We start from the raw sequence: 12673 nt of genomic DNA on the forward strand, positions 1-12673 counted from the left end.
GTGGACAAACCTGTGTGGTTTAATCAGTGTTCTTATATATGTACTAGATATACTTATTTAATTTTTATATAAAAATAATTATTTAATTTTTGTGAAAAAAAAATTAAAAAAAAACTTAGATACATTATTTATTTAATTTAAAATAGAGTGATTAATATTTATGGAGTGAAGAAATATTCAGGGGTCGGCAAGTGTAATGGTGTAGACACTGGCTACCCCTCGACGATACATCTAAAACATCGTAGGTTTTCATTAAATTTGAAACGGAGGTATAAAAGAACCGACGACTGTCATACCATTTTGAGCGCATAGACGCGGGTGACAACCTGCTATGTAATTTTGAAAATTACAGTGCAAGCTTGGCTGTCTATCCGTTTGTTTGTCTGTATGTCGCAGGAAAATGAAGTAACAAGCAACGAAGCGGTAGGCGATGGCACCGTGTGGTTTTAGTGGGTTCAAGCCCCACATAACCCGTCCGGCTTCCTGTACCCGGCCATAGACGAAGGTCTTTCCACACGAAAAAAAAAAGGTTAGGTTAGGTTAATGATTATGTAAGTACTTTTAAAAGGACTTAGCACGAACCTTTTTCATTCTTTATTTCACTAGATTTAGATGAGTGAAATGATATATCACTAGATTGAAATAGTATTTTGTCATATCACAAATATTTTTTTTAGTAAGAAGATGTATTAAATAGGAATATTCACAATCTTCCGTGATTTCGTGGTATACCTAGGGATTTCGTGAAATCTCTGATATCCTCATTTCTCTGCGACATATAGGTATATAACGCTAGTCCTCGATATCAAATACCCAGCAGACAAAATGCAAACATTTTCGTGCAGGGAGGCGAGTGCGGCAGTATCCATGGTAACCTGTTGTTTTGCCGATCGCTTTGTCTATTCATTCATTTTGTTTTGTTTATATTTTTTTTTTTCAAAGACTTTTATAAGCTACAGACAGGATATTTTGTATTGTACACTCTTCTTCCTAATGGCGTCATGGGACTTTATTCTCACTTCAATCTATGTAATTTGTCCCGTATATACCTACCTATTAATAACTATTTTATTTACTTCTCTGGAGACTAGCCCTAATTAACCATAATCCTGGATAAGTTTTTACGCGAGGCGACTCCCGTCTGATCTCCAGAACTTAACGCATATTGGAATATTTTCAGAAATCCGATTGCCGTAGTGCCGTGTGGTTCCCGGCACCAATACAAAAAAGAATAGGACCACTCCATCTCTTTCCCATGGATGTCGTAAAAGGCGACTAAGGGTTAGGCTTATAAACTTGGGATTCTTTTTTAGGTGATGGGCTAGCAACCTGTCATCATTAAGCCAAATAGCTGAACGTGGCCATTCACTCTATTCGAGACTGTTGGCTCTGTCTGCCCCGCAAGGCATATAGACGTGACCATATGTATGTATGTATCCAATTGTGTATCTATGTGCACGTTTGTGTATATTTTCCCTGACCGAAAGAGATATTTAAGTGTACCTATAAGCTAAGACATTGTTTTTTAGACTTAGTTCCAACCATAGGCACCACTTCATTGTGACTGCGTGGCCCTCAAAAGACCTACCCTTATATTTGTTTACCCTACACATTTCACTTTAATGCTTGGACGTAGCCTATTTTTATGTGGTGATTCAACCCTCTCAGGAACGAAACTAGCACCTCCGCAACCCTTCATGGTCCCAAGAATTTCAACTATCTGTTGCTTGAATGTGCAGGTTTCCTCACGATGTCTCCCTCACCGCAGGGCACCGGTATGGATTTAATCAATGTACGTATCTCAAAACAGAGTCTTATTGATACATTGTTCTCTAAATAAATACAACCGAACCGTGCCTTTCAGTCTTTTCGAAACTATCTTGCCTCTGTCTACACCGTAACACTGTAGGGACGTTAGTATATATGTATGTTGATCTTAGTTATAAGACATAAGTGGATACTTAGTAAATAAGGCTAAACGTGAAAAAAATATCGCGCGGTTTTCAAATGTTCCATCTGTGACACAAACATGTCTATGGTCTATTCATTCATTTTGTTTTTTTTTTCTTTTTCATACGGAAATATAGGCACACGGCACAAGCAGACAATAAGCTTTTATAGGCTGTGCGTTAACGTTCTACGGAGCTGAAAATGCATTGCTTTGCAGCCAATGCCGCGTTATTAAATTCCTATTTACTTAGTATTTTTATACATACATAAATGACGCTTCTTTCCCCGATGATAGGCAGAGACTATCAACATCATTCCACTTTCCACGATCCCTGCATATCTTTTTTTAGTCCACATTCATCAATATTTTAAGAAAGCTGGTTTTAGGGTATTCTTGACCTGATTTTTTACCAGAACGTCAAAGACTTAATTTAGGTACTTACCTAGGTAGATGTTTGTCTCAGCCTTCCCCTTTTATAATCCTTCCCTTTAGTTTATTTATCACCAGAGATTTACATTGAATGCCCGGTAATTCCGGACACCAACAGAAGAAAGAATAGGACCACAGTCCACCTGTTTCCCATGGGTGTCGTAAAAAGCGACTAAGGAATAGGTTTACTTACACTTGGGATACCTACATCTTTTACGCAACCTGACACTATTATTTGAAATTTATGAAAAATCTTAAGTTAACGCCTTATTTGTTGAGGGCATTATAAAAGCAATGTTAAGGTGTAAAACATTGCATTAAATTAAAACAAAGGCGCTTTTTATTAATAAAAATTAATAGTAAGTTTCTATGCATGTACATACATATGTAGTATTCTTTTTGTGTTTTAAGCTACTTAAAAAACGTAACTTATTAGAAGGTTCTACTTGATAGTAGGTAAAGATAATACATACCACGAAGTTAGCCACAAAATGGACAGGAATGCGTTTAGTTTTATCCTACTTATGAACTACGAATCAGACGTAACAAGAATAGTAAGAAGCAAAGGATAAATTGTTTTTGTGAACTAAAATGAAAATTCGTGTAAGAAATAAAATACTTACTCACTATTATACGGTTGGAAATTATTGGGTACAATACATAGACAAAATGGAAAGATTAATTTTTTATTACTGTGTAATGCGTTTTGTTTCTTTCATTTGATCGAATCGCACTAATATTTAACTAACTTCATGTTAAATTGTTCGCGAACAGTGTTTCGCAATAACTTTGTAATTTTATATTGATATCTCGTGGAAATCATGTTATCCAGCCTAAGATCTGGTGTAAAAGGAGTGGTACGTTAATTCGGTGCTTATCCATTAATTATAATAATCCTCTTTTACAAATACCAGCGTTATATAATATCAATCTGACAGTTCAGTCTTAGCCAAAGGGTTATATTTTGATTATTTCTAGTGGCGAGCTTCTTCTAGAGCCCTTCAGACGACTGCAAATTTGCAACATGACAGCCTTTTCGTGCACAGAGACTCTCCCGAGGACAACCCCAATATACCATTTGAATTCACAGCGGAAAACCAAAAGGTAAAATGACAGTCAACCTTCATTTGTTTTGGTTAGAATAGAAGTTTATTTTTACAGCTGTCAGTGCCTTTATAAGTATTTTATTGACTGTTTAGCAAATTTAGAATATTGGCATTGTACTAATGATGGTCTATGTAATATAAATAAAGTACATTTTCAAGAAGGCATACTGAGGCAATCTATATCTATTTCTTAAAATTTACTGCATTTCTTTAGTAGCCTCTGGGCTTATAATGTTACTGGTTTATAGTAAACTTGCATCAAATAAATTAATAAATATATGGGACATATAACACAGATTGTGTTAACCTCGAAGTAAGTTCAAAATTTGTGATACTAATTCATCAATACTATGTTTTCACATAAATAATTATATAAATAAACATCCATAACCCAGGCTGATGCCCAAGCCAGGACAAACCAAATACGAACAAGACCTTAAACTTAAACAAATATCGCACTAAAATTCCTAACCTATTCACTTGATAATTTACAGAGAGTTGATGCTATCCTCGCCATATATCCTGAAGGGCACAAACGTGGGGCTATGATTCCACTACTGGATCTAGCACAACGGCAACACGGCGGCTGGTTGCCTATATCAGCGATGCACAAAGTGGCCGAAGTTTTAAATCTACCTCGTATGAGAGTGTATGAAGTAGCTACATTCTACACTATGTTTATTAGGTAACTATTTAGTGTTATTTATCTATACTAATATTATAAAGCTGAAGAGTGTGTTTGTTTGTTTGAATGCGCCATTCTCAGGAACTAATGGTTCCTGGTACTGATGATTAATTCAGCGATGCTCAAAATAACTATTCCACGTGGACGGAGTTGCGGGCACTGCTAGTAGTTAATAGTCATTAAGCTGTATTTTCTTTGGAAACATGAAAGTATAAGTTTATGGGAGGCCTGTCACATTTGTTGAAATTAAAAAAAAAAACAATGAAAAGAGTTTACACCAAAGTGTGATAAAAGAAAAGGAATTAAAATTTACAGTCATTGTTGTCATTCATCATTTCTTGTGTTTATCCCTGACAGTGTAGACAAAATCAACTTTTGAGAAGTACTACCTTCAGCTGGATATTTTCAGGCTAGAGATTCAAATAGTGACAGGTTGCTAGACACTTCTAAAATATCCCAAAGTTTATTAGTCTTGTGTATCAACTAAAATAATATCAGGCTTAATTTTGTACTTCACAGTTAAAAGCTATGCTATGAAATATTTTTTTTTTAATTTTGGACTGGACAAGAACCAACATATGCATTCAAATATTAATATTAATAAAATAAGATTTGCAATCTCGAGCAAGCCCAGTTGCCAGAATCGACAACCCAAGACCGAATGTCTTGGCGCAGAAATGTGAGGATACCCGACCCCACATAATTGGACCAGGAACGGAAGAAGAAGAAGTTTCCTATCATAGCTTTTTAAAATTTTCAGGAGACCAATTGGTAAATACCACGTTCAAGTGTGCACGACCACACCGTGTTGGCTGAGAGGGTCCGATGCAGTGCTGAAAGCTATCACCGATGCGACCGGATGCAAAGTTGGCGGGAACAGCCCTTGTGGGAAATTCTCAGTTTCTGAGGTTTGTACATACATACGTATATGTATAAATCACGCTTCTTTCCCGGAGGAGTAGGCAGAGACCACATCTTTCTACTTGCCACTTTCTTAAAGCGACCTCATACAATTTTCTTAAATTTGTTTTCAATTGAATTATTGCATATCTTTTTGTACATTTCAGTTCTATCTCATACAATAGTCACTGTTTTTATAGTGGGTACAACATGAACCCGGTAGGGTATAGCAATATTATGATTGGAACGGCAAGCGGTTATGTCAATTTAATTAAGTGTGATTTGGTTTTATTCAATTTGATTTGTTCATTTCATACATACATACATACAAATAATCACGCCTCTTTCCCGGAGGGGTAGGCAGAGACTACTTCTTTCCACTTGCCACGATCTCTGCATACTTCCTTCGCTTCATCCACATTCATAACTCTCTTCATGCAAGCTCGGCGGTTTCGGATACTTTTTACCTGACCCTTTTGTTCATTTCATTCATTCAAATTAGCATAATATATATGTTAGTAATGAAATGCTTCAATTTTGCAGGTTGAATGTCTAGGCGCTTGTGTGAATGCTCCAATGATTCAAGTAAACGACGACTATTATGTAAGTAAATACCTTTTTTTAAATTACCAACTGTTTACTTTTGTGGAGAAAAAGGACATACATATACATATGTTCACGTCTATATCCCTTGCGGGGTAGACAGAGCCAACAGTCTTGAAAGGACTGAATGGCCAGGTTCAGCTATTTGGCTTAATGATAGAATTGAGATTCAAATAGTGACAGGCTGCTAGCCCATCGCGTAAAAAAGAATCCCAAGTTTGTAAGCCTATTCCTTAGTCGCCTTTTACGACATCCATGGGAAGAGATGGAGTGGTCCTATTCTTTTTTGTATTGGTGCCGGGAACCACACGGCACTAGTTAGTTATTAGTTGTATATATACTCGTATGTATGTTTCTTACAGAATGCTTTTTACTTTTTACAGGAAGATTTAACCGTAGAAGACACTAAGGAAATTATTGAGAAGCTTAAAAAAGATGAGAAACCCAAACCTGGTCCAAGGTACATATGTTGTTTTCATAATATATATTACATATAACTTTTTACCTGCGTTGAAATATGGATTAAATATATAGTATATTTGATTCTGATGCATTAAACTAACTATTTTTTACTGGAAATCCCGTTCCTGAGGGAATTTTCAAATAACAAATAGCTGCTTTGACCTCATAACATCAACTGTCTTCTTCTACTTCCTGGCTATAGTAGCCCGGGATAAGCTCTTGACCATGAATCCTAGACTCAGGCGTTCCAGGTTCAGAGTCAGGTGTTTACACCAGCGACTCCCGTCTGATCTCCGCAACCTTTGCAGGGGAACCTAACCCTTATTGGATCATAAAGTTACACATCTAGTTGCCTTAATGTGTAGATTTCCACACATGTTCATAAGAGCATCTACGTAGAAGGGTATTAGGGACAGACAACGAGAAACGACTTTGTTTTATACTATGTAGTTATACTCGTAGTTAATTGTATATAATAATTTGAACTCAATCAGGCTCAATCTGGCGGTAAGCAAGTTGACGCCTAAGGTGGTGTACGCAAGCTCAAATAATGTCTATTTACTCTTGCCTTGAAAATCCACAAGTTGTATATATCTTGATCAAATTGGAGACGTTTTAGCAAAAAGGCCAGGTCAAGAGTACCCGAAACCGACGAGCTTGCATGAAGAGAGTTATGAATGTGGATGAAGCAAAAGAAGTGTGCAGGGATCTTGGCAAGTGCAAAGATGTGGTCTCTGCCTACCCCTCCGGAAAAGAGGCGTTATTTATGTATGAATTTATCAGGCAAAAGAGATGCGATTATTATTTTAATAAATAAATATTAACGGGATAAATTACACTGATTGAGTTGGCGTCGAAGTAAGTTCGAGACTTGTGTTACGAGATACTAACTCAACGATACTATATTTTATAATAAATACTTACATAGATAAACATCCAAGACCCAGGCCAATCAGAAAAAGTTTTTTTCTCATCATGGCCTGACCGGGATTTGAACCCGGGACCTCCGGTGTCACAGACAAGCGTACTACCGCTGCGCCACAGAGGCCGTCAAATTTGATTGTTTTTTTTTTTTAACAGGAGCGGTCGTTTTGCGTCTGAGCCTCTTGGCGGGCTGACATCCCTCACAGAAGAACCTAAAGGTCCAGGCTTCGGTCTACAGGACGCCCTGAAAGCATAAATCATAAATACATACATACATACATAAAATCACGCCTCTTTCCCGAAGGGGTAGGCAGAGACTACCTCTTTCCACTTGCCACGATCTCTGCATACTTCTTTCGCTTCGTCCACATTCATAACTCTCTTCATACAAGCTCGGCGGTTTCGGGTACTTTTGACCTGACCCTTTACCAGGACGTCCTTAATTTGATCAAGATACGTTCGTCTAGGTCTTCCCACTCCGACCTTTCCCTCCACACTCTCCTTGTATATCTGCTTAGTCAACCTGCTTTCCTTCATCCTCTCCACATGACCGAACCATCTTAACATACCCTTTTCTATTCCTGTAACTACATCTTCTTTCACATCACAACATTCCCTTATCACGCTGTTCCTTATCCTGTCACTCAATTTCACACCCATCATACTCCTTAACGCTCTCATTTCCACTGCATTTATTCTGCTTTCATGCTTCTTTTGCCATACCCAACTTTCACTCCCATACATTAATGTCGGGACCAACACGCCCCTGTGCACAGCCAGTCGAGCCTTTTTGGATAGTTTCTGACTGCTCATAAAGGCATGCAAAGCTCCATTCACCATGTTCCCCGCGTTCACTCTCCTTTCAATATCACTATCATACTTGCCATCTGATGTAAACTTTGATCCTAGATATACAAACTCTTTCACTTGCTCCACTTTTTCTCCTCCAATCAAAATATTACATGCTGTCATTTCTTTCTCCATTTCAAAAACCAGTGTTTTAGTTTTACTTACGTTCACTTTCATTCCTTTCTCTTTTAAAGCTTCATGCATACAGTTTACCATCTCCTGTAACTCCTCCGCTGATGACGCCAGTATAACCTGATCGTCGGCATAGAGCAGACATTTGACGAGTAACTCATTCATCCTTAATCCACTTTTAGACTCTTTCAAATCTGTCAAACAGCTATCCATAAATAGGTTGAACAGCCACGGTGACGCAACACATCCTTGCCTAACGCCTTTCTCAATCTTAAACCACTCAGTGTGCGCTCCGTTTATCCTGACACAAGCACTCGAATCCTCATATAAGGATTTCAGTGCTCGTATTAAGAGACTGCTCACCCCATGCATAGAAAGTGCTGACCACAATTCATTCCTCTCAACTCTGTCATAGGCCTTTTCCAGATCTACGAATGTGCAATAGACTTTTTGACTCTTGGCCAAAAACTTTTCGGCTATGCACCGCAAGGAAAAGACCTGATCAGTACATCCCATTCCCTTTCGAAATCCCGCTTGAGCATCCCATATTTTGTCATCAGTTTCATTCCTGACTCTATTAATCAATACCTTAGCATACAATTTGCCGACGACGCTAAGCAGGCTTATACCACGATAATTTTTGCAGTCCAGCTGTGACCCTTTTCCTTTGTAAAGTGGCACGATAACAGCCTTACACCAATCTTTTGGTACTCGGCCGCTTCTCCAACACAAATTGAAAAGGCAGTACAACTGACTAGCTACTACGCCTTTTCCTGCTTTAAGCATCTCGACCGACACTCTATCACACCCAGCAGCCTTTCCCGCTTTCATACTCTTAAGTGCTTCCACAATTTCGAACATTTCAATTTCGCCTTCCATCTCATTCTCTTTTTCTTCGCTATAGCAGAAATCTTTCTTATTTCCTTCCTTTTTTTCAAATAAACTTTCAAAATAGTCCTTCCATATCTTTAGTACACATTCTTCTCCTTTCACAACGCTACCATCCTGGCATCTGATCCTAGTCAGCTCTCTGGTTATAGTATTTCCTCGGGCTGACCTTACGGATTTCCAGAATACTTTCAGATTTGACTGAAAGTCTTCTGATAGCCTTTTATCAAAATCCTCTTTATACTCTTCTTTCTTTCTAATCACAGCTTTCTTAACCAAATCTTTCATTTTCTTATATTCCTTACGTGCTTCATTCACATCTTCATCTATAACCTCTTGCATTCTTAAGTTAGCTTTTGCTGCTAACAAATCCAGCCATGCTTTCTTCTTTAATCGCACAAGTTCTTGCACATCTTTACTCATCCACGCATTTTTGTGATTTTTTCCTTTCCTTCTTCTACTTACACCACACACTTCAACAGCTACTTTCACAATTCTTTCTTTAAATTCCTTCCATCCATCTTCAATATCGCTCATTTCCTCTAAATCTTCAAATTCATCCTTCAGTCTATTAATATACTTCTTACCTACATCCATATCTTGCAAATTTTCTACTTTTACTCTTTCCAAAGCGCTGGTTTGCTCCCTTACCCTGTGCCGCCAGCGATTGAAGATACCCCTTATCCGGGATATCACCAGTAAATGGTCCGAGTCAATGCCAGCACCGCGATATGCACGGGTATCCAGCACTTTGTTCTTCAATCTTTCATCTACAATCACAAAGTCTATCATACTTTTTAAAATACCTTCCACTCTTGTGTAGGTGTGGATCTCTTTATGTTGAAACATTGAGTTCGACACAAAAAGATCCCACTCTAGACAAATTTCTAATACACTTCTTCCATTATCATTCACCTTTTCGTCACCAAACGCACCAAGCACCTTTTCATATCCATCACGCTTTACACCCACCCATCCATTAAAATCACCTAACATAATAATCTTCTCATTTGGCTTGGTAACTTTCAATACTTCTCTTACACTATTCCAGAACTCCTCGTTTTCGCTTTTTGCTGATGTTGTACCCCTCGAACCCACATCCCAAGGTGCATAAACACCTAGAACGAAGATCCGAGTGATTCCAACTTTCAGCCTAATCCATAGAAGACGAGGGCTGACACACTCATACTCATTCACGCACTCAGCCATTCGTGCAGAAAGAATTAGACCGACCCCTTGACAGCCTCGGCTGGTACTGGAAATTCCAGACCAATACGCCGTGTAAGGGCCGTGCTGCGTCGCGTCGCATCCTTTCCGCTTCGTTTCATTCACGCACAACACATCCAAACGTCTTTCATCCATCATCTGGCATACTTCCTCAATCTTATCCTTCATTCCTCCTCTTACATTCATCGTCGCAAAGCGGCTTTCAGCAGACCGCATACCGCTCCCGCCGGGAACGAGACGTGATGGGGTGCGGACACCATCGCCGCCATCTAGGTGCTCTTTCAAAAAATTTGCATCCATGCGATTCCCACGAGACGCTAGGGAAAAATTTTGTCCGCCCCAGCAGAGCCCCGCATGCCAGGGTAAGGCTAGCCATTACCTGGGGGTCGCCCAACCCCATGGCGGAAGTGGCACGCTCGAGACTAGGCTCGCCCCTAGCCATGCATCCATCGGCGCGGCAGACCTTAGATTGGCAGGGATTTACATTAAAGAGGAATCCCAAGTCTATCCCTTAGTCGGCTCTTACGACATCCGTGGGAAAGAGATGGAGTGGTCCTATTCTTTTGTAATGGTGCCGGGAACCACACGGCAAATCATAAATGTTATTTGTAAATTTTGTTTAATAGACTATTTAAATAAATCATGTTAGATCATTTCAATTTATTTCTCTTTCAATGTCTAAAAATTCAGACGATGGTCGGACAGAGAAACAGCTTAATGTTCCTGAACAGATTGATGCGTTTGGCAGGTTAAATAAAAAAAAAAGTCTAACAAGCTTTTTACTAAGTACTAGCTGTGCCCGCGACTTCGTCCGCGTGGAATAGTTATTTTGGGCATCATATTTATTTTTGCAAACATCCTCCTCGGCTTTATCAATTATAGCTGCTAATTGTTATGCGACTTGGCGACGACTTGGCCCACATCATTACCCGCGACCGAACGGAGACCGTATATATGCGTTTAGGGTGAGAGGTTGTGCGTTTGTGTTTGTTTGTGCAAACCAATGCTAGCATATATTTCCAAAAGTACTGGTCCGATTTTAATGCGGTTTTCACTACTGGATTTAGATTTGATTGGTGCATGTTCTTAAATAGGTGTTACGGTTACAAATCACCAGGATGCGCTGCAGTATACAATTGTTTACATAAATGAATGTTAGCATGTATCTCCAAAACCACGGGTTCAATTTGAATGCAGTTTTCACTGCTACATACAAAGGAAGTATTATAAGTAGAATTATACCTATCCATATGTAGGAAGTAGGATAGAGCAGGGCGATCGAAAGATGCGGGGTGAGGGGGGGGGGGGGGTTTAAATAGGGAGTTAATTAGCGCGTTTAAACAAACAAACAAAACAAACTCTTCAGCTTTATAATATTAGTATAGATTTAAGAGTTACGTTTACGTGGCCATTCAGTCTTCAAGACTGTTGGCTCTGTCTACCCCGCAAGGGATATAGACGTGACCATATGTATGTATGTATATATTTAAGAGTTTACTCTTATCGGACTTAAGTGGAGGACTCTATTCATCGCCGTTCTCTTTTTTTTTTATTTGTTGGTATGTTGTAACATTTACTTTTGACTTTATATGATCAAAATATTTTATTCTTGGTCTTCCTTTTTTATCAATAAATACTTATTCCTTCTGTTATAGTTTTTAAAAACTCGTTATGTCGGGTTAAATGGCTTATCATTTTCCCTTTAATATTTTCTATACTATAGGTATTCTATATGAAAATGAGATTTAAAAAGTCACAAGTTGCTAGCCAATCGCCTTCAATAGGAATACCGAATTTATAAGTCTCTGCCTTAATCGGAAAGATATGCGAGTGGTTATATTGTATAGTGCCGGAAACATACATACATATGGTCACGTCTAAAACCCTTGTGGGGTAGACAGAGCCAGCAGTCTTGAAAAGACTGATAGGCCACGCTCAGCTATTTGGCTTAATGATAGAATTGAGATTCAAATAATGACAGGTTGCTAGCCCATCGCCTAAAAAAAGAATCCCGAGTTTGTAAGCATATCCCTTAGTCGCCGTTTACGACATCCATGGGAAAGAGATGGAGTGGTCCTATTCTTTTTTATACTGGTGCCGAGAAACACGCAAAATCTTCAATGTCTAATATTATTATAAATTGTCTTTAATAAGTTGACAAATTTTAAAATACCTACCCCCAATTTAACCCCCTAATAATATTTTCTATGAAACTAAGGCAAGATAAGGTACTATTGCATCAAAACTTGAATACCTACCTATACCTATCAATGATAAAGTTGAAACTCATTTATGAAGATAAAATAATCACGTCAAGATTTCTTCATAGGTTTTATTGATAATGGATTTTACCTAATCTATCGGCAGTATCGCACCTACTCGCCTGTTTCAAATACATAATGTTAATTTATTTGAGAATCCCAAACTCAAGAGTTAACTCAACATAAAAAGATTGTGCATCAAATGTACTTCAAACAAAAGTATTATACGTGGGGATCGTTGAGATTAAGGTAAGTA

The 12673-nt window shown here is 38.4% G+C and overlaps 1 protein-coding gene across 1 annotated transcript; it reads left to right on the top strand.

Moving 5' to 3' along the window:
• The first annotated feature begins 3097 nt into the window (after positions 1 to 3097).
• Positions 3098 to 10815, top strand: LOC106133432 (NADH dehydrogenase [ubiquinone] flavoprotein 2, mitochondrial). Its single transcript, XM_060946619.1, has 8 exons — positions 3098 to 3237; positions 3359 to 3484; positions 3981 to 4171; positions 4932 to 5079; positions 5615 to 5674; positions 6058 to 6134; positions 7217 to 7314; positions 10747 to 10815. Coding segments are annotated over exons 1-8 (738 nt in total). The 5' UTR covers positions 3098 to 3201; the 3' UTR covers positions 10749 to 10815.
• The last annotated feature ends 1858 nt before the right edge of the window (positions 10816 to 12673 follow it).

The sequence above is a fragment of the Amyelois transitella genome, chromosome 11 (assembly GCF_032362555.1).
Source record: "Amyelois transitella isolate CPQ chromosome 11, ilAmyTran1.1, whole genome shotgun sequence".
Lineage (NCBI taxonomy): Eukaryota > Metazoa > Arthropoda > Insecta > Lepidoptera > Pyralidae > Amyelois > Amyelois transitella.